At 39.9% G+C, this 25,020-nt stretch overlaps 1 protein-coding gene across 1 annotated transcript in view; it reads left to right on the forward strand.

Annotated features, from left to right (window-relative positions):
* LOC144682943 (protein diaphanous homolog 3-like) overlaps positions 1-25,020 on the forward strand; it is a 786,894-nt gene that overhangs the window by 240,408 nt on the left and 521,466 nt on the right. The window contains exons 10-15 of the mRNA XM_078545867.1: positions 5,500-5,610; positions 6,278-6,396; positions 14,584-14,700; positions 16,662-16,780; positions 16,902-16,966; positions 18,823-18,927. Of these exons, the coding sequence (XP_078401993.1) occupies positions 5,500-5,610; positions 6,278-6,396; positions 14,584-14,700; positions 16,662-16,780; positions 16,902-16,966; positions 18,823-18,927 (636 nt within the window). The remainder of the gene's footprint in view (positions 1-5,499; positions 5,611-6,277; positions 6,397-14,583; positions 14,701-16,661; positions 16,781-16,901; positions 16,967-18,822; positions 18,928-25,020) is intronic.

Genomic DNA, 25,020 nt, shown 5'->3' on the forward strand with positions numbered 1-25,020 from the left:
ATTTCTTATTTCAGCCTTGTAGTTACAGAGCATCAACCAGGCAGGGAAAAGCCTAAAATTGTAATAATGTTAAATTAACACAGCGTGGCGGATTTATGCGCTCTACTGAGTGCCCTCTTCACTTGTTTAATATTGCCTTTCCTTATTCTTCCTACCAAAATGTATTGCTTCACACTTTTATGCACTACATTTCACCTGCCATGTGTCCGCCTGCCGATATATGTCCTCTTGAAGTATTACCACTGTCCTCTTCACAGTTCGCAATACTCCCAAGTTTTGTCACATGCAAATTTTGAAATTGTGCCGTGTTCACCCAAGTCTTGGTCATTAATGTAGATAAATGTTGGCCCCTTGTGAACCCACTCTATATTATGCTCTAGTCCGAAAAGCAACCATACAATACTACTCTTTGTTTTCTGTATCTCCACCAACTTCATATCCATGGTGCAGCTGGCCCTTTTGTTCCATGGGCTTCAACTTTGCTGACAAGCCTGTTACATGGCACTTTATCAAATGCCTTTTGTAAGTCCATGTACACAGCATGACCCTCATCCACCCTCTCTGTTCCCTCAACAAAAAGCTCAATCAAATTAGTTAAACAGATATGCCTGTAACAAATCCATGCTGGCTTTCCTTAATTAATCCACATTTGACCAAGTGAATGCTAATTTGTCCCGGAACGCCATTTCTAAAAGCTTTCCCACAACTGAGATTAAACTGATTTGTCTGTAGTTGTTGGGCTTATTCTTGCATTTTTTTTGAACATTGGTGTAACATTTGCAATTCCCCAGTCCTTTTGCACTGCCCTTGCACCTAAGGAGGATTGCCAATGCCTCCATAACTTCCACCCGTACTTCCCTCAGTACCTTTGGATGCATCCCATCTGGTCCCTGGGACTTATGAACTTTAAGTACAGCCAGCTTTTCTAACACTTGCTCTTGAACAATTTTTAGCTCATCCAGTATTTCATCTACTCTCTCTTTCACTACGACTTTAGCAGCATATTCTTCTTTGGTAAAGACAGGTGCAACGTACTCATTTATTACCTCAGCCATGCCCTCTGTCTCCATGTGTAATTCCCCTTTTTGGTCCTAATCAACCCCATTTCTCCTTTTTAACCACCTTTTTATTATTTATATGTTCAGTGCTACAATCCCCACGGGGCAACAACAAACCAGAATAATCAAAGACAACCCCTAAATGAAGAAATTACCAACAAGATTTCACTTTTCGTAACTTTTATTTTAACATGAATTGGAACTAATGCAAATTGAACATGAATTAAGTACTTCAAATAAAAAGGTAAATTTCACTTTAAGTAGTTGATACAGAAAGATATGTCTTACACAACCACAAGCACCTGAATCACTTCCTGCACAAATGTGGCTTGGTTGCTATGAGAACAGAGAGGCCCTGATTGTTTTACTGGGAGGAAGGTGTAAGATGTTTACAGCTGTAGATAATGTCAAGAGCAGTGTGCTGACTTTGGGTAACCTGTTAGTCCCCAATCTCCCAGCAAAGTGTTGTGAATGCCAGGCTTTCCGAATGGTTATACTTTAAACTATCTATTTCATTTCAAGGTAAAATGGAGTTGGGGGGTCCAAAGGATAGCTAATTAGCATTTCTATCTGGATGCAAAGCCCATGTGATTCATGTTGCTATGGGGATAGGCTTTAGGAGGGAATAGTTCATAGCAAGCCATTGTACTATTGGGCTACATGCCTTTTCTTGGGACATCTCTGAACCTCATAAGCGAGATCAGTCTACAAGAATCTGAGAGAGAAAGCAGAGAGATAGATGCAGCCAACCTCTGTTGTTCACTATGCAGAAAGTGGGTGGAAGCTCATGGTTGAATTGAAGAAACTAAGTTCATGACGATTTACCGAAGGTGGGAAGATTCGTCTCGCTTTGGCTAGAGAGAGGAATCTCACCATGAGCATGAGTTTCCAGCTGGAGAAGAAAAAGCAAGCAAGCCATTGTATGCTGAAAATAGCTTTGAACTGGTTCCTAGAAAATGAAATGTCCTCTTAAGGGACAGAGTAAAGTATAATTGTGGCAGAGGATTTTTTGGTCTCTTTGAAAATTAAGGTCTTCTCTGTGGTTTACCTACAAAAAAAAGTGTTTAATCAATGTTGTTTTGAGTTTGTTCCAGTAAAACTTGAAACCTTGTCGTGTGATCCTTCCAGTCAGTTACTGGAAATTCACACAACTTTTTCAAAATTATCGGGCACTACTGGAATTGTACCAATATGATGGAGGAGTCTGGGACATTGGCTGTAAGGTATGATTAGATGAGTATGGAATCACATGTAGGCCAGACTAGGTAATGGCAGATTCGCTTCCCTACAAGGCATTAGTGAACCATATGGGTTTTATGACAATCTGATAGTTTCACAGTCACCTTCACTGAGAGCATTCCATGCACTGGTGTGCAACCACAAGAAGAGATTTTGTGGGAACTGTTATGATGCTTTTATACTGTGGCGGCCCAACGTTCCAAACCCCTCTGTACAAAGAAACAGAATTCAGAGCTGACTCATAGTAGATGAAGGATACTTCTTCAAGTTTGGTTTGTAACACCTGTGAGGAATCCCAGAAGTGAGGCTCAGGAGTGCTCCAAAGAGAACCACATGTCCACCACATGCATCGTTGAGTAAACCTTTGTTCATGTTGAAGGTGCACTTCAGATGCTGAAGTAGGTTTGGAGGTGCCTTTCGATACTTGCCAGTGAGGCAAAATCATAGTGGCATTCTGCATATTTGCACAGCAGAGAGGATTACAGATAGAGGAACATCAAGACACTCATCAATGATCTTTTGAGAAGGGCATTGAAGAGGAAGAGGCCAATGAGCCCTATGAAGACCAGCGGCATATACTGCTGTCCTGGTTGCTCATACAGTAGATGAGTGTTAACCCTGGTGACTGTTAAATAGTTGCGACGGCTGTTGGCGTTCCCTTAGGCAGGCTCCCCTCCAACCTTTTAGCCTGGCGGGAGTAGGGGAGTTGGGGCTGTGGTGGAGGCATGGGGTATTCAGATCTTTGTGTAATTCAGCCCATTACGCCAAAAATTCAATATTTGATTTGGTAAGCAAAAGGGAGTTAATATTCTGTTCTCAACTTTAGAATTGTACACAACAGTGATGTACTTTGATTGAATTCTGCTGCTGTCCTTTCATTATCAAATCTTGCCTAAAAATGAAAAAAAGTTTTATTTTATTCTCTAGTTTAAATGCTGTTTATATCTTTTTAGATCTTCTGGTTAGTAGCTGAATAGATAATTTTTTAAATGATATTGCCATGTCATATGAGACAATATCTTGAAAGCTTGAAAATGGCTTTAAAATTTTTACATGATTTCTAACTAGTTCTTTGAAGCATATGATGTATAAACAAAAAAAAATTGTGAAAACATGGTATAAGTTACAAGTTTGATATTTTCACACATTTCAAGTAACAAAATTGATCTAGTCAATTTGACAAATTATTTTGATTTTTGTTGCTGTAAGCTTTGAATTCTCAATGTTAAGATACACTTCAAAAACTTTGAGTTGCATTGTAAATTTGTGCCAAGTAGAAGAAAAAAATTGCTGCTAAGTGTGGCATTGTGCAGGCAATCTCAGTAGCGCTTTATGCATTGAAAGTATACCAGCTGAAATCCATCTTGCTAAAAGTGTTTTCCTTTTTTCACCTTTGGCCCTTGGTGCCAAAATATGATTACAGTTCAGAATTAGCTCCCGTCCAGTATGTGATGCAATTGTTGTTATGTGGAGCAAATTAAAGCTATAAAATGAGAGTTCAGTATAGAACATACATCTACTAGGTTTGCCTTGGAGACAACCTTGTGAGTGCCTTTTGTGGGCTTTATCTTTCATTAGTATATGCAAACGCATCTTGAGATTAATTCAGATGGTACTACATTTAAGAAAGCTTTCTGTCATATAAAGGGCTTAATTTGATTTATACCTTGTGTTTATAATACCCTGTGTTTATAATGCCGCCTTATCATACCTGTCAATCATCTCAAAATGCTTTGTATTCAGTGGAAATAAAGGTACTGTTTTCAACTAGACAAATGTAGCAGAACTTCTTGAATGGAGCAATTTTGTGCAGATTGCTGACCTGGATTGCGTTCAGAAGTCTTGAGTCAGGCTTGAACTCAATTTCTAACTCATAATTACTAATGCCCTCAATTTTGCCAACAGACTGCTGTAAGTTCTACTGGGGAAGGAAAATATTGCTTTGCGATCTAATTAAATTTCATCTATTGGAACAAAATGGTGTTGAAATTGCCACAAAATTTAGTTGTGCTAGATTTCACAAACACATGGGAAGTTGAAATAAACATTTGTTCTGTACTGCAGAGATTTGCAGTTACTACCAAAAAGCCAGAGAAGGTTTACTTGTTGTTCATATCCTTACACTCATCCCTATATTTGATGGCTGTTCCTTCTATGGCTGTAATTATTTTTGCACCAGCTGTTGGGGTGGTGAGTGCTACATATCAGAAGGGTTTTAAGGACTCTCACAACCCATATCATAAGGAGGCACCCTTCTCCACTGGACCTGTGCATCCTGCTAGTTGCCAACATTCAGAGCTGGAAGTCTGAAGAACCATCCCTGTTGCAGTTTTTGTAACACATTGTTCTGACTTTACAGCAAAGCACAGCTTTTAACCATGTTTATGGTGTTCAACCTATTTTACAACTTTTTATGCCTGAAAGTATTACTAATGACACTTGTTTATCTGTCATGAAACATGGTAATGGGGAGATGGTGGCGCAGTGGTTATGTGACTAGACTAGTAATCCAGAGGCCCAAGCTAACTCACTGGGGACATGGGTTAAAATGGCAGCTGGTAGAACTTAAAGAAAATCAATTAATAAATAAATCTGAATTTGGAAACTGGTCTCAGCAATGTTAACCATGAAACTATCGTTGATTGTTGTGAAAACCCATCTGGTTCATTAATCCTTACCTGATCTGACCTACATGTGATTCCGGACCCTTAGCAATGTGGTTGATTCTTAACTGCCTTCTGAAATGGCCTAGCAAAGCTACTCAGCTCAAGGGCAATTAGGGATGGGCAACAAATGCTGGCCTTGCCAGCGATGCCCACATCCCATGAAGGAATAAAAAACCCAGCTGAGAGCTGTTGCAGCCAATAGTATTCTGTATTTAATTTAAACTATTGATGCTCCTCCTGAGTTGAATATGCTTCCACAAATCTCAACCACAAATTTTGATTAAAAGTACGATTAGTCAAAAATATTACAGTCTCTTACAAATCTAGGCGCTGGGAAATGGAATGGTGAGTTTTCCATTGTGATCAGTCCATGTTAAGCACTCTCAGGCCATATGTAGCATACTCAGCTGTAAATTAATGTTCTGTTTAATTTGTGCCTTACCCTAATCTCCGAACACCTTGACATATTCAGCTAATGTGATATTGATTAATTTTATGCTCCAGGATTCCAACTGTATATTTTATCCCATATCTAGGTGGCATGTATGCAACTTATTAATGCACTTGTGACCACTCCTGATGATTTAGACTTGAGGATACACATACGAAATGAGTTTGTGCGTTGTGGACTGAGAGAGATACTGCCGGTAAGAGCAATGCGAGTTAATACCTGTTTAGTGCGGCTAAATCTGCATTATTATATAGATTTGCTAATTGTCTGTGGACAGCATGGGTAAAAGCAAATGACACTCACTGAGATGGATCTCAATATTGCTAGTGAGCCTCCTTTCATAGCTCTTTTATTTTAGAACCAATAGTAATATTAAAGACATACATATCGTCCAGCTGAGATGTTGGTTTGGCTAGGGCTATGAACTTCTATAGCACCTGTTTCCAAGACTGTAAATAGGAGGGGTGTGATTGTTTATGTTGAGTTCTAAATTTTATTTTAACTAGTACCCACCACTTGCCTTTAATTCTTCACATTGGTGTCTTCTCTGTTATCCATTCTTAAGCTGATAGTGTGGTCTGTGACATTGACATTTAGCCAACAAACAATGAAATGGATTCAGGCTCCAAATAATAACAACATTCAATTGGTTTGAAAAGCAAATTGTGTAGTCTTGGTTATTTGAGATATGATTTTAAATTAAGTTAATATGCTTATGAAATGGTAAAAGACTATTTCGTGTTCATAATCTTGAACTGCGGTATTAAAAAAAATTGGTTAATTTCCACATTGATAATAATTTGTCTCTCATGCGATAGGAATTAGGCTGTGATGCATTACTTTTGCTAATTTGCTTTCCACAGGAGTTGAGATTAATTAAAAATGATGCACTGGATATTCAGCTGAAAGTATTTGATGAGCACAAAGAAGAAGACATGATTGAGTTTTCACATCGCTTAGATGACATTCGATCTGAACTAGAATATCCTTTTTCTGCAGAACAAGATATTTATAATCATTCTGTAAACTGGCATATTACAGATGAATGAAAAAAAACCTCAAGTGATTTATCAAAGGATGAGTAAGAAATTTATTTCCTTGGAAAATGCATTAAGCTATATTCCATTTCACAAATATGATGCAACCGACAATTTTTCATTTGCCTACCCAGCAAGATCATAAGAAATAGGAGCAGGAGTAGGTCATTCGACCCTTTGAGCCTGCTCCGCCATTCAATAAGATCATGGCTAATCTGATTGTAGCCTTAATGCCACTTTCTTGCCTGTCCCCCATAACCCTTAGATTCCCTTGTCAATCAAAAATCTGTCTAACTCAGCCTTGAATGTATTGAATGACCCAGCCTCCACTGCTGTCTATGGAAGTGAATTCCAAAGACTAACAATCCTCTGAGAGCAAATTCCTCCTCACCTCCATCTTAAATGGGAGACCCCTTACCTTTAAACTGTGCCCCCTAATTGTAGATTCCCTCACGAGAGGAAACACCTTTCAGCATCTACCCTGTCAAACCCTCTCAGAACCTTATATGTTTCAATAAGATCATTTCTCATTCTTCTAAATTCCAATGAGTGTAGGCCCAACCTCCTCGAACCTTCCTCATAAGACAACTCCTTCATCCCAGGAATCAACCTAGTAAACCTTCTCTGAACTGCTTCCAATACAAGTATATCCTTCCTTAAGTAAGGAGACCAAAACTGTGCGCAGTACTCCAGGTGCGGCCTCACCAAAGTCCTGTACAGTTGTAGCAAAGCAAAGGTGCTCTTTGAGCTTGTTGTAGTCCCAATCTATAACACTAAACTGTAAGACAAAACTAGTATGCCCAAAGTCAGGACTGGCAGGATACAAAACTGAGATCTTCGGGACACCACAATCTTCTGAAAATGACTGAAAACAAAAAGAACTTTGAAAGGATTAAACACCTTAAGGATCAGAACTTGTTTGCAAAAATTTCTAAAACTAACTGGGAAGTGGAGGAAGTTTACTCTTGATCTCAATATTGAAATTCTGAACATTGTGAGACTTTACGAGCTGATGAGACAAGATTTATGGGTGAAGGAATGACTTCCCTTGATGAGTGAAAATCTTTTAAACTATTTTTCTCCTGATACAAAGATAATCCACACAAGTGAAATAAAATAAAAAGTGTTAACAGCTGAAATTGATGGAAAATTATAAACCTTTTGTAGTAAAGTGTAGAAACTATGCATTAAAACCATGCTCCCACTAAACTATAATAATGCCGCAACTTATTGAGGCAAATAGAAAATCCAAGAAACATTGCCAGTTTTCAGATTCTGACCAATAGCCTTTGCTTACCTCAGGTTAGAATGTAGCCATATCTGTGGCCTCAGTTCTGTTTAATTCAGTTTAGTGGACAATATGACACAATGGGCCATATCTCATTCAATTCCAGTCGTAATGAAAGTCTCTCTTCTGCTTGTTTTGAGTTTTCTAAGTTTAGTTGGTTTGAGCAACCACAGCCTAGTTCCCACTGAGTGCAAATTCAAAAACTGCCATTTTGTGGCTAAACTGTCGTTTCAATTAGATGCTGTAGGGAAAAAAATCGAAATAAAGAAAGTAAATTAACATTGGTGGAAGTAGGATTTTTCCTTTGAAGGTAATAAGGGATGGAGTTCAACATAGCTTCACTCTGCATCAGATTGTGTCTGATGCTAATACTGCATGGCAAGAATAGACCTCTTTCATTTCTAAAGCAATAAAGTGTTTCACCTTGATGAGCACAAACTTTGTTAGTATTTAACTATATTTTTAAATGGGTCTCATTGCCTAACTCTTAATCTTGTTCAAGACTTAACAGCAGAGATTGAGCTTTGAAAGTGTGCCGTCATCGGTGGCTGCGCCTCACTTGAAAGATGACTCTACTCAGAGTCTCAAGTTTCTGCCATGTGTTTTCATGTGATTGAACAGGCTGATTCTCGACCCGCAGGTTTTTAGGCACATGGAACGTGAGGTAGTGAAATCGGAGCACAGGCTTTGCTTTCTTTCTCTCTGCCATCACTCTGCCTCATCATTAAGACATTGTGACTCAAAGCGTGATGCATTTTGATGGACAAGCTGTCGCCATTCAGAATGATTGGTTGTAAGCTCCTCCCAGTCATTCATGTCAATACTGCCAGGCTTCAAGGAGAGCTTCTGAGTGTCTTTAAAGTACTTCTTTTGCCCTTCCCTTCCCTGGAATGTTGGCCGTTTGAGAGTTGAGCAAACAGATCCTAGCAGGGGGAAATGGTTTTCGGCTGTCCGGTCCAACATAGTTGATTTTGCAGGAGTTTTGCCTGAATGCTTGTGGAGCTGGTTTCAAGAAGGACACTAGCCTTTGTTCGATGGTACTCCCATTGAACCTGGAGGATGTGGTGGAGGCATTGCTGACGGAATTTCCCTAACACCCTGTGTTGCTGATACATAGTCCAGGTCAACTGCTCTGTACACCAGGACTTTTGTTGACTTGCAGAGTGTTCAAGTTTGTTGTCAAACATTTGCTGCCATAGTTTATAGAAGGTTGAGCTGGCACAGCTGATCTGGTGTTGAATTTCCTCATCAATGGTGACCTTTAGAGAGAGATGGCTACTCAGGTATGGGAAGAGCTCAACATATTCCAGAGTGTCTCTTCCAAAATGTATGGTCGGTGGAATATTTGGTTGTTCATGTGTGGGTTATGATATATGGGTTTTCTTTTGGCAACATTCAAGGATAGGCAGAGTTTCTTGCATGCGGAATTGAAGAGATTGAGATTGGCTTGCAAATATGGCGCAGTGTGTGCAATGACACTGAGTCATCCACAAACGTTATATCATGTATATCTGTGGTGGTCAGTTTACTTTTGGCATGGAGGTAACAGAGGTTCAGGATTTTTCCAGTTGGAAAGGTTTGAAAGTATGTATATAGCTTATAGTTGACAGAATTTTTAAAAAGTACATTCATGGTATCTGCATTGAATGTAACTACCTTGGGCGGAATTAATGAACTATTGCCCATAACTGATTGCTTACAAGGCGACAATCAATTTTGACTCCCACTCCATTGGGTCTTAATGAACATCATAATTATGTTTACCTTCGCTCCTGAAGGAACGACTTTAAGTGAATGTATTTGCAAAGTTCCCTTGCCTATGAAGCAGAAAATAAAACCCTTTTGGCTTCTGTAGCTTGGATTTCTGTAGGACCTGGGCTCATCATCCTCATTTAAAAGGGAATTCAAATACAGAGTTGGAAGTCTGTCGCTCGTTCCAGAAATTTTCTGCTTGGACTGGTGTTAAACTGGTATTGAGATTGTTAAAATAAACTGTTGCATATCAGTATGATCATGGCTGTTCTTGGGCTTGAACTCCACTTTCTTGTCCGCTCACCATACCCCTTGATCTCCTGAGGGACCAAAAATCTGTCTCTGTCAGCCTTAAAAGTTCAAGGATGGATCATCCACAACTCTCTGGGGCAGAAAATTCCAACCAGTCAAAACCCTGTATGAAGAAATATCTCCTCACCTCAGTTCCAAATGATCAGCCCCTTATCCTGAGACTAGGCCTGTGTGTTCCAGGTTCCACTGTCAATAGAAACAACCTCTGTGTCTACGCTGTCAAGGCCCTTAAGAACCTTGATTGTTTCAATGAGATCACCTCGCATTCTTCTCAACTCCAGGGAATGTAAACCCAATTTATTCAGCCTCTCATCATCTGGCAACACTGTCAATCTAGGGACCAATCTAGTGAATCTTCGATGCACTGCCTCCAATGCAAGTATATCCTTCCTTAAATATGGAAACAAAAACTGCACACGGTATTCCAGGTGTAGTCTCAACTGTACAATAGTAGCAAGGTTTCCTTATTCTTTTACTCCAATCCTCTTGCAATAAAGGCCTTTTGCCTTCCTAATTGCTTGCTGGTACCTGCATGCTAACTGTGTTTCTTGTACAAGGACACTCAAGTCCCTCTGAACATCAACATTTCCATGTTTCATGGCTTGTAAAAAAAATTATGTTTTTCTATTCTTATGACCAAAGTGAATAACCTCACGTTTCCCCATGTTATACTCTATCTGCCACCTTGTTGCCCACTCACTTAATCTGTCTATATCTCTTTGCAGTTTTTTTTTGCCCCACTCACAACTTGCATTCCCACCTAGATTAGTATCGCCTTACTGTTGGTCTCTTTGTCAGTCATTAGTATGGATTGTAAATAGCTGAAGCCCCAGCACTGATCATTATCGCATTCCTCTAGTCACAGCCTGCCAACTTGAAAATGTTGCATTTGCTTGCTGCTTGTTAGCAAGGCAGGGTACGGCTAGGCTTTATTTTGGAGGGAGAGAATTGAAAAGTAGGGAGGTTATGTGAACCACACCTTGTTTAGACCACACTTAGAGTACTGTGTGCAGTTCTGGTCCCATGTTATGTAAAAGATAAAGAGATACTGGAGAGGATGAAGACAAGATTTAGAAGGATCATACCAGAACTGTATGGTTATACAATAAAGAGTGCAGGAGGGCATGCCAGGAACAGCACCAGGCATACCTAAAAATGAGGTGTCAACCTGGTGAAGCTATGACTCAGGACTATTTGCATGCCAAACAGCATAAGCAGAGCTAAGAGATCCCTCAACCAATGTATCAGACCTAAGCTCTGCAGTCCTGCCACATCCAGCCGTGAATGGTGGTGGACAATTCAACAACTCACTGGACGAGGAGGCTCCACAATTATCCCCATCTTCAATGATGGGGGAGCACAGCACATCAGTGCAAAAGATAAGGCTGAAGCATTTACAACAACCTTCAGCCAGAAGTGCCAAGTGAATGATCCATCTGAGCCTCCTCCAGAGGTTCCCAGCATCACAGATGCCAGTCTTCAGCCAATTCCATTCACTCCACGTGATATCAAGAAATGGCTGAAAGCACTGGATACTGCAAAGGCTATGGGCCCTGACAATATTCTGGCAATAGTGCTGAAGACTTGTGCTCCAGAATTCGCTGCGCTCCTAGCCAAGCTGTTCCATTACAGCTACAACACTGGCATCTATTCGACAATGTGGAAAATTGCCCACAATGTTACGCCCACAAAAAGCAGGACAAATCCAACCCAGCCAATTACTGTCCCATCAGTCTAGGCTCGATCATCAGTAAATTGATGGAAGGGGTCCTCAACACTGCTATCAAGTAGCACTTGCCTGGAAATAACCTGCTCACTGACACTCAGTTTGGGCTGTGCCAAGATCACTCAGCTCCTGATCCCTTACAGCCTAGGCTCAAATAGGGAGAAAAGAGCTCCAGAGGTGAGGTGAGAGTGACTGTCCTTGACACCTAGGCAACATTTGACCGAGTGTAGCATCAAGGACCTTAGCAAAACTGGAGTCAATGGGAATCAGGGGGAAAGCCCTCTGCTCGTTGGAGTCATATCTAGCACAAAGGAAGATGGCTGTGGTTGTTGGAGGTCAATCATCTCAGTTCCAAGACATCACTGCACGAGTCCCTCAGGATAGTATCCTAGGTCCAACCGTCTTTATCTTTCTTCCATTATAAGGTCAGAAGTGAGGATGTTTACTGATGACTGCACAATGTTCAGCACCATTCACGACTCCTCAGTTACTGAAGCAGTCCATATCCAAATGCAGCAAGACTTGGACAATATCCAAGCTTGGGATGACAAGTGGCAAGTAACATTTGTGCTACACATGTGCCAGGCCATGACCATCTCCAACAAGAAAGAATCTAACCATCGCCTCTTGATATTCAATGGCAACACCATCGCTGAATCCCCTACTATCAGCATCCTGGGGGTTACCATTGACCAGAAACTGAGCTGGACTAGCCACATAAATACTGTGGCTACAAGTGCAGGCTAGAGGCTAGGAATCCTGCAGCAAGTAACTCAACTCCTGCCTCCCCCAAGCCTTTGCACCATCTACAGGGCACAAGTAAGGAGTGTGAAGGAATACTCTCCACTTGCCTGGATGAGTGCAGCTTCAACAACACTCAAAAGGCTTGACACCATCCAGGACAAAGCAGCCCACTTGACTGGCACCCCATCCACAAACATTCACTCCCTCCACCGCTGTAGCACAGTGACATCCATGAGATGCACTGCATGAACTCTCTGAGGCTCCTTAGACAGTACCTTCCAAACCCATGACCACTGCCACCTATAAGGACACGTGGGAACACCACCGCCTAGAAGTTCCCCTCGAAGCCACACACCATAGTCACTTGGAAATATATTGCCATTCCTTCACTGTCACTGGGTCAAAATCCTGGAACTCCCTCCCTAACAGCACTGTGCTTGTACCCCAACACCACATGGACTGCAGTGGTTTAAGAAGCAGCTCACCACCGCCTGCTCAAAGGCAATTAGGGATGGGCAGTGAATGCTGGCCTAGCCAGTGACGCCCACATCTCATGAATGAATAAAAAAAAACATATCAGGAAAAGATGAACAAGTTGGGTCTCTTTTCTCTCAACAAAAACAAGGGCTGAGGAGTATCCTAATAGCAGTCTTTCAAATGGTGAAAGCTTTTTTATAGAGTGGAAACAGAGAGAATGTTTACACTTGTGGGGAAGAGCATAGCTAGAAGCCATCCATGTAAGATAGTCAGATAGTAAGAAATCCAGCAGGGAATTCAGAGGAAATGCCTACTCATAATGGTGAGAACTTGGAAGTCATTATCACAAGGAATGGTTGAAATGAATAGTTTAGATGCATTTAAGGGAGAGTTATACAAGCATATGAAAGGGAAGGGAATAGAGGCTTATGTTAATAGATTTAGACGGAGAAAGAAGGGAGAAGGCTGAAGTGAAGCATAAACGCATCGACTGATTGGGCCGAATAGCTTGTTCTGTTCCATATTTCCAGTGTAACCCTACGTAATCCCAGGTGCTCCTGAGGAAGAGGATTAGATAGCATCTGCACAGTGACACTGAAAGGATTGTGAGAGAAGGCACAACGATTGAAAATTAGTAATAAGAGAAGACTAAAAGTGAGCACTCTTGCCCTTTGGGGGATGATAAAAGCTGTTGGATAAATTTCTAGCAAGACTTGCTATGTGTCAGTTTGATGTCAATATTATTTAAGCCTTTCTTGCCTGAAGCTTATAAGCCATATTCTGGACTTACACAGTTGGCGAGCTGTGAAAACTATGTGGCTACCAAAAAGAATCAGGGAAAAATTGTTTGTGTTTGTCCTGCGACAGTTTGTGATTGCTGATGGTTAGATTTGAAAAATGTACTCTTTTTGTTGATTTTGTGTGAATTACTGATTCACATTTGGTAGAAATTTCTGCCTGTCCATATTTTTGTTGATCAGCATAGTTAATTTGTAATTAGATGAGTGTAACAAAGATGTGTGTGACACCTTTCTATGAATGCTTCCAAGATGTGAGACTTTGACTAACTGATCTTTTTTGAGGTGCAAATGTGGAGAAATTTACTCTCTCAACTTGTATATTTTGCCATTACACATTGAATGGAGAAGTTAAGTTCTAGTTGGAGCTGAAAGAGAAGATTGGGCATGACAAATTTTCCCTGATTTTTGGTAGCCACATAATTTTCACAGTTAGCCAGCTGTACATTCCTGGAATATGACTGATAAAGCTCATACAGAAAGGTTTAAATAATGTTCAAACATACATAGCAAGTCTTGCTGGAAATTTATCCATTAGATTTTACCATATTGCAAAGGTCGGAGTGCTCATTTTTAGTCTTTTCCTACTACTTAATTTTCAACAGTTGTGCCTTCTCTCACAACCCTATCGTGTCACTGTGCAGATACTATATAATTATCCTCCTTAAGAAGCACCTGTGATTATACAGGGTTACATGGAAAATCTGGAACAGAAGAGGCTAGTTTTGGGAGAAACATGCAAGTTGACCTGTGTCATTGTAGAAGGCACAAAAGCAAAAGTTGAGGATTGAAAGTGCCATTGTAGGTTGCCGCTATTGCATTAAGTATTAATTTAACAATGTAATCTGTTTCCTGGATCTTTGAGATATTGATGCTATGTATATGGCTGATTGATATCTGAATTAATGAAGAGGGAAGTATTATTTTTCAAATTTTCTCCTTTGGTTTGGAAATACTAATCTAATGTTTTAAAACCTTGCCAATGTATGCTAATGTGTTACACTCTGCAATATATTTTCCTTAACCTTCGCTGTACTGAAATTAATGATGTTTATAATATGCTGTCTCACACAGTGAAGGGCACAGATGCTGAAAATTATTTTCTATCCATTCTTCAACACATGTTGTTGATCAGGAATGACTATTTTGTGAGGTAAGCTTTTATTTGTGATATTCTGCATGGTTTTGTTCTACAAGTGCCAGCAATTCATTGTCTAATATACGCACACTTACCTCACACACTCGTGGTGGGAAGCAGGAAGCTTGTGAGCTTAATTAAGAAACTTAAATTAGGAAACTCAGACCTTGATTTTATGAGGCTACTTCGGCATTGCACAAGCACGTTACCAGCACATTCAGGTTGCAAATTGGACAAACTTAATTAAATAATCAAAATTATTTAAGTAATTCCTGCATTGAATTTAGATTGGTTTTACATTATTTAATTGCTCATCATTGTTGCTCATCTTGGTTGGGAGGGTGTTGGTTACATAATGGTATGCCTTAAAGAAGTCTCCGTAATCTCCTGTAAGTTAACTGTAAGTCTTTAGTGACTACTAGAACTGTTTACACATGTACAGCTAGGAGCTGTCTCCATGCTTAGGTCTTTACACAACTCTGCTCAACACCACACTGACTCTGCGTCTGGGCCATGTACTTCCTTACATCTCTGTGTGGGTGGTCCTACATTAACCCTATATGTGTCAGACCCTTAACCTGCAATCTCTGAAACATTCTTGGAATCAAACCTGGGACCTGACTGAAACCTAATGTGTCTCAATCCTTTACCATGTTGGTGTATTTATCAATTGGACCTTTTGGAAATTCATTTCAGGAACAACATCAATTTATTTTTATGTACTTGAAATTTTTTTTCTCTCTCTATCTTATTGTTTATGACACCCTTTTCTTCCTCACTGTCCTCTCCTCCTTTCTCTGTCTCTGCCTCTCTCTTTCGCTCTCTCTCTGTCTCTCTGTTTCTGTCTATTTCCTCTCTCTCTCGCTCTTACAATACACAGTCTCTCTCTTTAGCTGGCCTTTTACTGCAGGTGTCTGTGAGAGACTTTGTATAGTTCTTTGGCCTCGTTGTGCTTTATGTATAACACATAACATTTTAAATTAATGTTACTTTGATTTATTTATGATTTTTAACTCTCTCATTTTTCTGTAAATGCATCCCTGATGTGTTAATTAAATTACTCTCTCACGTCTATTCACTGACTTGAGTTTAAGGCCATGTTAAAGCAGAAAAGTATGGGTTGCAATTATAGATGTGTTAGTCATCTGCATTGTAGAAAATAAAAGGAATTTGGAAACAAAAAATTGATACCACATCTGCATTATTCACATCCACAGATGGCGCATGCCCCATCATAATATGAAGCTGTTATGATGTTATACAAGGTGGACATTATGATGGCTTTCCAGACTCTCCAGGAATATAGGAATAGACAAAAATGATTGCTGTCTCCACCTCCACCACTGCCAGCCAGTGTGTCTCACTCATTCCCCCACTGCAACAACTTATTGTGGAAAGGGACTTTGGTTGGCACCATGCCGAATTGTTTCAGCTTGTGGCTGCAGATTGATACTGTTTTGGCAGATTTACTTGTCAGTAAATTAAGCAGTGGTTAAATTAGAGAGGCAGTTTGTGAAATGCCCATCTATAAACCAGGCCATCCTCATTCTTTGCAAGAAGTTTTCTTGCAGTTTATACCATTTTTCCAACTTGACATTGTTTTAAGATTTTCATTTGGTGTGATGCCTCCATGCTATTGCTGTTGTACTGGACCTCCAAGCTGCCTCCTTTGGGCAGAGAGCTAAGGACACAGCAAAACAAGGCCTTGTAGCAGGGTAGAGAGATATCACTGAACTGCTAAGTGCACAAATTTCCTTTGGGATATTTATCAAGAGATTTCAGTATGGGATGACAGCAGTTCTCACCTGTATATGGAAGTCAAACCTCTTTTGAAGAATGAAGAAAACAGGGTGGATAATCTAACAGTAATGAAGTCAGTATTATTCTGCATATTAATACTGGACATAGTCATTGCAATTTGTGTATTTCAAGTTCACTCTAAAGTAAATGAATTCATTTGCTTCTCTTCATTGTAGGCCACAGTATTTCAAGATAATAGAAGAATGTGTTTCCCAGATTGTGTTACACCACAGTGGCATCGATCCTGACTTCACATACCGCAAACGATTAGATGTAAACTTTGATCATCTTGTTGGTGAGCAATATTTCTGTAGAAGGAATTGAGTTAGATTTAATTGATACAGCAGCATGAGGAACATTTTTTGTTGATGCCAATAAAACTATGAAACTGGATCATGTGCCTATCTTATTTGCAGATATTTGTGTTGACAAAGCAAGAGTCGATGAGTGTGAACAAAGGCTCTCTGACCTTACTAGAAAGGTAAGGAATACTACTGTATATTTAATGCTGTTGTTATAGGAACTTTCTTTGTCTTAATTTGCTTGATAATGTTAAATGTAAAATGTTTACTAATGATGTCACTAAAAAGATGAGTTGAACAAAGATTAATACTGTGATGACAGGTGGCCTTTAGGATTTTTTTTTAAGGTGCACAAATAAGAAATATCATTTCAAAGGGGTAAGAATAAGAAACATAAGAAATCGAAGCAGGAGTAGACTATTGCCCTTCGAGCCTGCTATGCCATTCAACACAATCATGGCTGTTCTTCTCCCTCAACTCTACTTTCCTGCACACTTCCCATATCCCTTAATTTCTCGAGCACTCAAAAATCTACCTATCCCAGTCTTGAATGATGGGAGTATCTCTGTGTTAGAGAATTCCAAAGATTCACAACCATTTGAGTGAAGAAGTTATTCCTAATCTCAGGCTTAAATAATTGGTCTTTTACCCTGAGGCTGTGCCAATGTGTTCCAGATTTCCTAGCCAGGGGGAAACAACCTCCCTGTCTACCCTGTATGTGTGAATGAGATCATCTTCCATTCTTCTTAAGTCCAATGAGTATGGACCCAATTTACACAACCTCATCCAAGGACAACCCTCTTATTCCAGGAACCAATCCCCTGAACCTTTGTATCCACTCCCCTTACAATAAAAGCCAACATGTAATTTGCCTTTCTAATTCTTGCTGTACATGCATGATAACTTGATGTACTCCTCATAGGAGTACATCAAAATTTCTCTATGCATATGAACATTTATAAGTTCACAACTTTTTGAAAAATATTCTGCTTTTTTATTCTTATTACCAAAGTGAATAACTTCACACTTTCCCACGTTAACTCCATCTGTCATTCTGTTGCCCACTCAGTTAATTTGTCTATGTCTCTTGCAGCATCTCTGTATCCTCCACATAGCTCACATCCCTAACTAGCTTATCATCATCAAATTTGGGTACACACTGTTGGTTTCAATGTCTAGGCCTGATATAAATTCTAAATAGTTGAGGACCCAGCACCGATCCTTGAACCCTCCACTAGTCACGGCCTGCCAACTTGAAAATGCACATTTATCCCTACTCTCTGCTCCCTGTCTATTACTCAGCCCTCCATCCATACTAATATATTACCCCCAAGTCCATGAGCCCTTATCCTGCGTGCTAACCTTCTGTGTGGCACCTGACTGAATGCCTTTTGGAAATCCAAGTGTACTTCATCTACTATGATTGTGGTATGGTTCCCCATTATCTACCCTACGTTGTCTCTGTTTGAGCATACTATGATTTTCTTGGTGCATTGTTAAGACTTCCTTAATAACAGATTTGAGAATTTTCCCAATGGCTCTTGTCAGGCTAACTCCCTGTTGTTCCCTGTTTACACGCTCCCTCTTTTCTTTCTTGTTTCTTGTTCATAGAAATGTTTTGTTTTGTTGGAGTGGGGGACATGAGGGATTGAAAACATACATTCTTATTCATTTAACTGTTTTGTTAAGATCACAAAAAGGCCAAAGAAGAATGATTTTTCCATTCACAATATTATTAATGCATTCTTTGCTTACGATTTTACTTTAAGACGAGGGCTTTCCTGAAAGTCTAGACCAGTATGTTACAAATGGAAAACAGTGGAAATCTTCCCTGCTCATCAGGGCACAAAATCTTGTGAATAGATTTATTTTAAAACTCCTTTGTAGAGAATTAACAGAAAAGCATCAAAACCGCTTTACGCTGAATCATAGGTGCTACAGCATTCTCAAAAATAAAAGCGTACTTGATAATGCTGCGATGTTTGGAATCAACAGAATCTGGCATCCTTAAGGTTGATGTAGTTTTATCTTTCAGTTTGATGAAGAGTTTACAGCCCGACAAGAGGCACAGGCCCAAATGCAGAAGAGAGAAGAAAAAATCAATGAGCTTGAAGCTGAATTGCAGGATCTCAAAGCTCAGGTAATGAAGCCTGCTAAGTGATTTCTTTGATTTCCAAGCTGTTGGTGGTTGCTATCCAGTAACTGGTTAGAATTCATACTTTGAGTATGCAAAATAAAAATATTTATTTTGGTATTCTGTTACAGTTTTGGATTTTCAAAATGTTACCAGCTGTCATCTTGCGGGCTTCTGTCCAAAATGTCTAAGGCTGTAAAATGTGGGGTTTGTGCAATATTAATTAACTTTGGTGGTTCAAGATTGATTTCAGGTTTTATTTTGGACTCCTGTTAATTAAACCTTTTGCTTATGTTTCAGTTGGGGTTAGCACCTGGTGTCACACATTTCCTGACTAATTAACCACAGAGGGTAAAGGGTCCACGGCACTTCGATTCAGTGCATCACACAGATCTTTATCCAAATACAGGAAATTATTTCTTAAGTTATTTATTTAGCTCCCCCTATGGTTGAGGCTTCTGTGCAAAAAAGATAACACACCATTGACTGAAAATATTCTGATAATTTTTCAATTTCCAAAGTAAATATATTTAAGGCATGATGAACTACAATTCATTGAGGATTGAGAGAGAGCATTAGGAGAACATGCTTACGGATGTGCTTTATTTAAAGATATGTGGATTTGATTTTTGTTGTGAACTATTTCAAATATCACAGACAAATAGCAAAAGGTTATGCTGTAACAGTTTTGTTCAGTAATATAGAAACTTTTGCATTTCATGAACTATTAAAGAGGAGGCCTGGAAAAGCTAATGAACTGAAGTAATAGTCTTGGCATTGTTTTCTCCTTTAAAGCAGTGGTCAAGGCCATTTCTCACTGATACCTGCAAAGGGTCAAAAGTACTGCAAGTTTTTGTTTCTGTTAAATCCCCAGTGAGGAGGTTACAGCAAAGACTGTGATTGGTCCAATTCCATTATGAAAGACCTGAGTTGAACAAGTGGAGAATAGAAATGCTGTCTGGTGCAGTGTGAAATATTGTCTTTTGTTTTAGAAATGAGCCTGATGTTTCACTTGACTGTCTATATCTTCGGATCATTCAGATTTGGAGTGAATCTACACTATATAAATTTCTAGCTGGTGAAATTTAGTAACTGCATGTTCATGACAATCTGTACTTGACATAGCCATGGGTTGACAAATATATCACGTCCATGTCTGACAGCAATTTGGGCTTTGTGCATCATTTTTAAAACACAAATGTGTTTTGGCTTCTGTAGCTGTATGTACTTTAAGTGCAATTTAGACTAACATAGGCCAGCACGTTGAATCATAACTTTATTTATCTCTTACTAATGTGTGAAAATTTCTCTGACTCATGTTAATTTTCAGTACCATCAGTGTTGTGATGAAGCATTGAGCACAGGCCAGGTTTCTCATAAAATGGGGGCGGGGGAGAAATGAAGGAGGAGCTCTCCCCAAAAGGTTCTTTTGGATAACCTGGCGATTGGTTGATTGGACTGGAATTGGAATGCACCTTTTGTGTGCTGCACCTGCTTTGAATTGTTTTGCTTGCCTCGTTTTTATATTACTGATGACCGCTGGGTGCCAGTCATTGCTCCACAGGCAACTCTCTAGTCATGGGAAGGAAGCAAAATAAGCCCAAAGGAATGTGACCTGAGGTATTGACCTAAGCCAGGGCACTCTAACTAATATGTAAGAACAGCAAAACCACTTGTCATATATGAGACCATGTTGAAGTCTTGGAAGAACACGTATGGAATGAAGGTTTTCTGAGCAGAAGAGTAAAAGAAAGAGTTTGTCCTTCTTAGAGGCAGCTTCAGTGATTACTGATGGAATTCCACCTGAGATCAAAAAAATGGGTATCAGCTTCAGAAAATCTATTGCTGAGGAACAGTGTAGTCACTGTTGGTTGGGTGTGCAACACAAGATCTCTGAAGATATTTTATCTTGGAATAATGAAAAAAATGTTTGTATGAAAAGTTGTTTTTACTACTTTGGCTATCTTTTTTTTACTTGTGCTCAACAAAAAAAGGTAGCTTCCATTAGCAAACACACACTTGCTATGAACGAAAATTAGACTGTACACTCAGAGTACCTATTATAGCAAGCCCCAGGGCAAAAAGTGAATCTTATTTACCATTGGGCTATGCACTGGAAACCATATGGGTTACCACCCTATATTCCCGATTTTTCTAAATTTAAGTATGGTCTAGGGTAACAGACCATGTGCTAAGACTAAAAGTGACCAATTAGTAATTATTATAAAGTAAGATTTACACAGAAGCATACTTCACAACCATTTGTGATAGCGATGGAATCTCATTGTTTTGAATTTGCTCCATCTGCATCCTTTTCAGATCATATTTTTGGTTCCCATTGTAAAGTTTGTAATTTGCAGCTTTTGCACGTGATGCGGAAATGTGATTTGAAGAGGGAGCATGTAAAAGGAACAGAGAGAAATACTGATAGGTATGAGGACAATAAAACTGTATAATATGAATCTTGAATTGTGCAAACACATTGCCCCATTGTTTTTGGTCTGTCTGCGCAGGGTCAATTATCTATGAGGCTCTCCACACCATCAGTTGCAATATTGATTTAAAGGGATGATGAGGAGTGTCTGAAGATTACTGTATGGCTGAATCTGGCATGGAGTAGATAGACTGGAAGACTCAGTTATGTTTGCTGGTGGTGCCTTTTGATACCAGCATTTCAGTGAATTAACATTACAACTTGAAAACCAGAACTGAGGTTGCAGCTTTGGAAGCACAATAGCACTTTGCAACCATATCAGGTTGAGCCTTTGGAAAACACTATTCTTTCTTTATGCATGTACTTTCCAATATGGTTGCAACAGTAGTTTATTATGCCTATATTTTGGAAGAATTAATTTTTCTTAACATAATTACCAATCATGCTTGTTTTGAATGAATATTCAATGTTTTTGTTCTGTTTCTGTACTGCTTCATGGCCAAACTTATGATTCTTCGAACTTTAAATGCCATCTTATGGAACTTGGTCATTTATCTTTCTTGTGCACACAGAAAATGCCATTTCTGTGTTGCATAAGGCAGCCAGGACTCTTGCTGTTTTCAGAGGTGAGTATGAGAAAGAAAGGAGAAGTCAAAAATGGAGAGAAAAGGGAGGTCAGAAGGTCACCTGAGAATCAGTTGAGTAAGAAAACATATAATACAAGAGCAAGAAGGATCTGACTTGCTAGAGAAACAAAAAGAGGTGAGTGAAATTTACAGGCCCCAAGAAAACAGGAGCCCATGAATGATTTGGAAGACCACAAGAATTTGTTAGTGACATAAGAAGAGGTGTAGTAAAAGATGATTTAAGAGAGGCCAAAAATGAACCCTGAGAGACTAAGACATGCCTGAGGCTCTTGATATATTACCATTTAAGGACAGAAGACACAGGCTTTGAAATTTGGCATGGTTTGAGCTGGCCCAGGTCATCTGCCAGGCCCACATTTGCTGAGAATCTAGCAAGTGACCTGCAGCATTCACACGAAAACAGCAACAAGTCTCTAACATTTCTTGGAATTTTCTCACTGTCTTATTGAAGACTGAAGCACAGTCCCTTATAATGGAAATGCGGCCAGATGGCAAAGCAAATGGAAGGGGCTTATTAAGTTGGAAGATCCCCCTCCTGAGTGTCAGTTGGGGTTAAATGCTATCATTTGTCATGGACGCAGGTACATTGAGTGAGTGGAGATGCACTGGTCTCCCAAAGTGTGCATGTTGGGCCTACCATTGATGTTCAGGCATGGAAAGTAGTCTGGACACCTGAAGAAACAACATATGTTTGAGGAAACAGATAGGACCCTGGTCGGGGCTGAGGGCCGAGGCAACACACTCCATTAATGAGTAAGTTTGGAATTTACAGTGAATATAGGCAGGCAACAGAGATGTCTAGTCTTTTCCCACCTATATCTGATGCTCTCAGTCAGTTTCCTGGTCCCAACACATTCCTTTTCACCTTGACATCTAATCCATCTACATCTTCGTGCCCCACCAGTCCGAGACCTCTCCGCTTCTCCTTGAACTGTGCTGGATCCAGCCCAGCAGTGCGTCGGGGGACTCCCCAGGTGCCAAAATGGAAGGCCTTGTTGAGGAATGTGGGAGGCTGGGATTTGAGAGGCTATGGGGGTGGTGGGGGGAGGGAGGGAATGCCTGGCTGGAGGCTGTCCCGCCAACCTGGGGCATCTGTTAAGGAGTGACCCCAACCAGCCCACACAGGCAAACCTGCTGGACTAAGCACTTGGTGTGGGCTTGTCCGCTGGTTAAATCCAGGCCATGACAGGATGATGCCCTTAACTGAGAGTTAATTGCCATTTAAGGGCCTCAATTGGTCACTCACAGGCTGACAGCCTGGTGCCACCCCTGCTGCTGGTAAAATTGCGGTAGGGACAGCAGTGGGCTGGTAGTGTGGTGGCCAGGCTGCCCACTGCATTTTATGTGTCCCCCACCAGCATGGGGAGCATATAATCCAGCCCATAAATACAAGATTATGATTTCTGTTTCCAACACTGTTGCTATAATGTTAAAACCTAAGCCACAGGAGGGCTGGGAATTATTAATCATTTAAATCATCTTAAAACTTTCTAACAAACTGCAGGGATAATAAGTGGAAAAGGTGATTTAAAAAAAAGCCCGGGGACAGGATTAGACTCTCATTGAACCTGTTCTGCCATTCAGTTAGATCATGGCTGATCTGTGGTTGCCAGAGGGGTGATATTTAGCTAGAGCAATTAGGTCAAGAAGGGGGATGGAGGTTTTAATTTTTTGCCTCCAATATTTGTAGTGGTTTGCGTTACAGATAAACATTTGATTTAATTTACCTATAACTTAAACTAGTTCAGGTAGTTAATTGGAAATAACTTAAAGCTGTAAGTTTAATCGATTATATACATCCACTTTAATTAATTAAATAAATAAATCCATGTTATATAGGGATGATAGTGTGACAATGACAGTTGCAGTATGTGAGTGTTTGTGGAGAGCATCTGCATCTCAAGGAACTTCAGTTCAGGGTTGTTGATCTGGAGTCCGTGGTGCAGATATAGTGGGCCATCAGGGAGGGGGAAAGTTACCTGGATACTTTGATCCATGAGGCAGTCACCCCTTCAGACAGAAATGGGGTACACGTCTGGTTCGTGGCCATAGACAGGGAGATGTGACTGCGAGTCAGGAATTAAGTGTTGTGGGTCACATGGGTATTATCGACCTAGGCATAATGAGCAATGAAATGTTTGTTGAGGGAGTTTGAGCAGTTAGAATCCAAATTAATAAACAGAACTTAAAGGTAATTGTTATGACTGCAGCTGATTTTAAAGCTGAACTAGCCAGATCTCAGAGTGAAACCCGTCTAGGCTGATTGTAATTTTTTTTGCGTTGTAGAGACGTGGAGGGAAGGCTACTGAGCACAAAAGCACAGGACTCCAGTGATAACTTTTGAAATTTGAAGAATTAAAATGTTTATTAAAAGAAAAAAAAAGATAAAGCTTAAGCACATAAGATAAAAGATCCACGGTTAGGAAAATCTTACAAAAATAACCCCAAAATGCTTCATCAAAAGTACACAATAAAACTATCTTTTTGACAACAACTCTTATAGATTCTTAACCATAAATTCCAGGAAATATTACCCAAAACGAGAAATTGCCTTCCTTTTTAAACAGAAGTGCAATCTATGACTTCCCAGAACTATTCCATGCTGATGTGATTTTTTTCAAAGGGGGATTCATAAAAACAAACATTTTCACAGGATGAATAGTCTTCTGGCCCAAAACTGAGTTTTCCAATTAAAAGACTTTCACAGCTTTTCAGCACGCTCCAAACATACAGGAATTGGCTTTCAGCGAGGCTCCCCCCTGCCCCCACACAGCCACTCACTACAGCTGAAAACCCGTTTTCATAAATACCCCTTTTACCCCTTTCATCTTGGTTGTCCATTGTCTTCAAATATCTCTTTGAAACTCAGGTTCGCAAATATTAAAGGTTTTCATGTTTCTATTTTGGGTCAATAAGATTTAAAATGTCTGCCCTGTTTGTGCTCGTATCTCCTGTAAAATGCAACTGTTGTTAATCGCCTTTGAGCTGCCTTTTGAAATGCAACACATCAACTTTAAC

This window comes from Cetorhinus maximus, chromosome 7 (assembly GCF_964194155.1).
Source record: "Cetorhinus maximus chromosome 7, sCetMax3.hap1.1, whole genome shotgun sequence".
Classification (NCBI taxonomy): domain Eukaryota; kingdom Metazoa; phylum Chordata; class Chondrichthyes; order Lamniformes; family Cetorhinidae; genus Cetorhinus; species Cetorhinus maximus.